This window comes from Parasteatoda tepidariorum, chromosome 9, assembly GCF_043381705.1.
Source record: "Parasteatoda tepidariorum isolate YZ-2023 chromosome 9, CAS_Ptep_4.0, whole genome shotgun sequence".
NCBI classification, from domain to species: domain Eukaryota; kingdom Metazoa; phylum Arthropoda; class Arachnida; order Araneae; family Theridiidae; genus Parasteatoda; species Parasteatoda tepidariorum.
In genome coordinates this window covers 48,350,602-48,354,568 of record NC_092212.1, presented here as the reverse complement: position 1 = coordinate 48,354,568, position 3,967 = coordinate 48,350,602, and the positions used below count along the sequence as shown (strand labels likewise).

The window sequence follows — 3,967 nt, the reverse complement described above, 5'->3', positions numbered from 1 at the left end:
GAGGGGATGGCACCCCCGCTTCGGTAGCCCGACGACCTGCGCGCGAAGTCGATCACTTTACGGTAGAACAGTTTAACAAGGACCAATACCGCACACCCTCGGTCCCTACGCAGACTGATCCAAGTGGTCACCCACCCTCTCACTGACCGTAGCCAGTGATGCTTGACTTCGGTGATCAGCTGGGAACCGTGCCTTAACGATCAGTCCACTGCGGGACCAAAATGTAGTGAAAACAGGGGAAAAATTACAGAACAATGAAAGAAGGGGGAAATAATAATAATAATAATAATAAAAATAAGAAGAAACCGGAAAAAAACTAAAAATAACAAGAAACCGGAAAAAATGTATGTTCATGTAAGTTCATTTGAATTCGCCACTCGCTTTCTTTATTTCATTTCATGTTTTATTCTGTTATTTCTTTATATTTTATTTTCTGTTTTTACGTGATATTTTTACTTATTGTGTTCTATTTTATTTGTTGTAATTTTTTTTTGCAAAATTTTTTGAGTGCTCCTCACGCTATTGTATTGATATATTTTGCTTTGGCTATATATTGATACAATATTAGAAAGCACTCCTTTGTGTGGATATAATCGTGTGAGCTGATGAAGAAATTATATCTTTTATTTTCCGGATTTTTTTAAAATTTTTGTCCTTTTCTTCTGGTTGTTTTTTCCGGTTTCTTGTTATTTTAATATTTATTATTATTTTTTTCCCCTTCTTTCATTGTTCTGTAATTTTTTCTAGTTTTGTCTACATTTTGAACTTATATATATGTACGCTTTATAACAAAGATATTAAAAGATTTTGTTAAGTATACTATTATTCAAGCTATTTCTATTCTTTATTTTGATTAACTCTCAGAGCAGATTTTAAAAACCTGTTCGTGTTTATCCCTAGCAAAGAAGATGAGGAGTGGTCATTTGCTGCATATTGGTTTTTAAGAATTCTACACCAGACTGGTTGTTTTTTGTGGTATGTTATTGTTTCAATGGGCCACTGGGGTAAGGGAAAACCGATCCCATCGATCAAAAATGATTTATTACTATTGTCGGCAACGAAGATAGCTGAAGAAATTCGCAATGGAAAAGTAAGTATCTGTAGTATAAGTTTTTTTTTTAATTTTCGAAAACGCAATTTTTATATACCCGCAGGAAGATAAGGAAACATTTTTTTTTTCAGAGAGAGAGAGGAATCAGCATCATTTTCAAAAATTCTATGTGGAAAATAAGCTGTTTAACTTTATTTTACTATGCACCTTACATAACCGCTCTTTAATGTTCGCTCTTTGAGTTTAGGGCAGCATAACATGATTAGCCACATTTACAAATTGTCAAGTAAAGCATTTTTAGAGGGAAATATCACGAATTATGTGTGAAGGGAATAATATGTATCTGGAAATTTTTGTGCTTTTTTTGTAGAATTTCCATGAAATATCTATCTAGAAGCGATATTAAACTTAACAGTTTAGCTCAAAATGTTACCGTAGGAGAAAGTTAAGTTTTATGTCACGTAAACCATGCAGTTTAGGTTCTTCCTTCCTTCCTCAATGGCACGACAGCCCCGGGTGGGCCCTGGCCTTCTCAATCAACTTCCTCCAGGCCTGCCTCTGCCTGGCAGTTGTCTTCCAGTTTGAGACTTTTAAGACTGAAAAGTCTCTTTCCACGCAGTCGGCCCATCTCAGCTTTGGTCGACCTCTGACCTTCAGANCTTGCTAGTTCAATAAAATTTTGGTTGTAACGCTCTTGGGTTCGTAATGCCATTACGAGTTTATCGCTGTGTTGTCTCTTTTGACTCTTTTGCTTAAAAAGGTCTGCATTATAATTGATACCAAGTAACATTTTACTACAACTTCATAATAAGCAGCATGAAAAATATTTATCTGCAGAGTCCGTGGTTAGATATATTTTTTGTCCGTAAAGCAAAGTAAATAAATTTGTGTACAGAGTTAAAATAGTAATTATAATAGTTTTCAGTAGCACAAATAGTTCTGAAGTTCTTAGAGATTTGACAGGGCATTGTTTGACAAGGTCGGGCGTAAACATAGTTTTAGTAAAAAATGTACTAGGTAAAAATGTATTTAGTAAAAAATGTATTAAGACAAAAAATTTATTATTAGTGAGTTCAAACAGAAAATTGAAAAACGTAATAGCAAAATACAAATTTTTTTATTTAAAATGTATTAAACAAATACATTAAACTCGAAAATTAATGAAAATAACTTGCTAATTAATATTTTTATTCATTTTGCAAAATAATTGCATTTCCAAAGCATTTTGTTTTTTTGTTTTTTTTCAGATAGCTTACCGAGTTTTAGAAAAAAGTAACGATTTCATTCGACATTTCCGTTACAAATACTTGTACTTTTTCCCTAAAAAAGTAACGAAAGTACAAGTAAAAGTACTAAATTTAAAAAGTAACGTAGTACAAGAAAAAGTACGTACTTTTTACTTGTCCCGGTGGTACAAGTAACGAAAGTAAAAGTACTGCCATATATGCACCTTACATAACCGCTCTTTAACGTTCGCTCTTGGGGTTTAGGGCAACATAACATGATGAGCCACGTTTACAAATTGTCAAGTAGAGCATTTTTAGGGGGAAATATCATGATTTCTGTGTGAAGGGAATAATATGTTTCTGGAAATTTTGGTGCATTTTTTGTAGAATTTCCAAAATTCGTGAAATATCGATCTGGAAGCGATATTAAACTTAACAGTTAAGCTCAAAATGTTACCTTAGGAGAAAGTTAAGTTATTATGCCACGTAAACCATGCAGTTTAGGTTCTTCCTTCCTTCCTCAATGGCAGGACAGCCCCGGGTGGGCCCTGGCCTTCTCAATCAACTTCCTCCAGGCCTGCCTCCGCCTGGCAGTTGTCTTCCAGTTTGAGACTTTTAAGACTGAAAAGTCTCTTTCCATGCAGTCGGCCCATCTCAAGTTTAGGTTCTACTTCTATTAAAACAAAACCTTTTTCTATGTCAAGAAACAGAGTTAAGGATAGAAACACAGAAATGCAGAAGAAAATTACAAAATTTTACCGCTTAGTACAGCCCGCTTATAACAACAGTAGAAGAATAGAAGTATAGAAGATGACGAGTAAAGAGTAAAAATCTATTGTTGTTGTTTGTAATGTCACTTGCCAATATCAGCATGCTTGCCTGGCTAAACCAAGCGAATTGAAGGCAGAGGGTGCTTAAATTCGCTGTTTATGTTTTTCAGTAACGTCGTCCATGACCGATAATACAACTTTTTTAAAATTTACAGCCTTCACTAACACAGTTTTTTCAGTTTATTATTAAAAGTGAATGTAATTGTGATATATGTTTTGGATTTAAATATGAATAATTTTAATTGTAAGTCATGGTGATAGTTTCGATTGAATAATTAAGTAGATTAAATAAATAAATAAAAATATTGAGTTTTTACCAATCTTTAGTCGTCCGTGGCATCCCAGCTTTCCCACATTTATATTTCCCAACTGTCTCCATATTTATATTTTCAGATATAAGATGAAAAATGTTGTTTAAAATCTTTTATTTAGATTACGAGTGAAGAAGTTGTCAAAGCATACATCGAAAGAATAAATGAAGTTAATCCATACATTAATGCTGTGGCGGAAAACCGATTTGAAAAAGCTGTTAAGGAGGCAAAAGAGTGCGATTATCTTGTGAAATCAGGATTTTATACAAGAGAGTGGTTAGAAAAACAAAAGCCACTCCTTGGCGTTCCAGTTACAATTAAAGTTCTTTTTAAAGTTAAAGGTAAATACAGCTTACTAGTTCAAAATGAAGAATAAAACAAAGAAAATTTATAGACATATGAAAAAAAGGGGGTGGGAAATACTAAGTAAAAAAATAACAAACAACATATTATTAAAAAAAAAAAAAAAAAAAAAAAAAAAAAAAAAAAAAAAAAAAAAAAAAAAAAAAAAAAAAAAAAAAAAAAAAAAAAAAAAAAAAAAAAAAAAAA

The 3,967-nt window shown here is 32.6% G+C and overlaps 1 protein-coding gene across 1 annotated transcript in view; it reads left to right on the top strand.

Annotated features, from left to right (window-relative positions):
• The window catches only part of LOC107455516 (fatty-acid amide hydrolase 2-A-like), a 33,047-nt gene that overhangs the window by 6,262 nt on the left and 22,818 nt on the right, over window positions 1-3,967 (top strand). Inside the window, exons 3-4 of the mRNA XM_043050736.2 lie at window positions 901-1,090; window positions 3,540-3,759. Coding sequence (XP_042906670.1) covers window positions 901-1,090; window positions 3,540-3,759 — 410 coding nt within the window. The remainder of the gene's footprint in view (window positions 1-900; window positions 1,091-3,539; window positions 3,760-3,967) is intronic.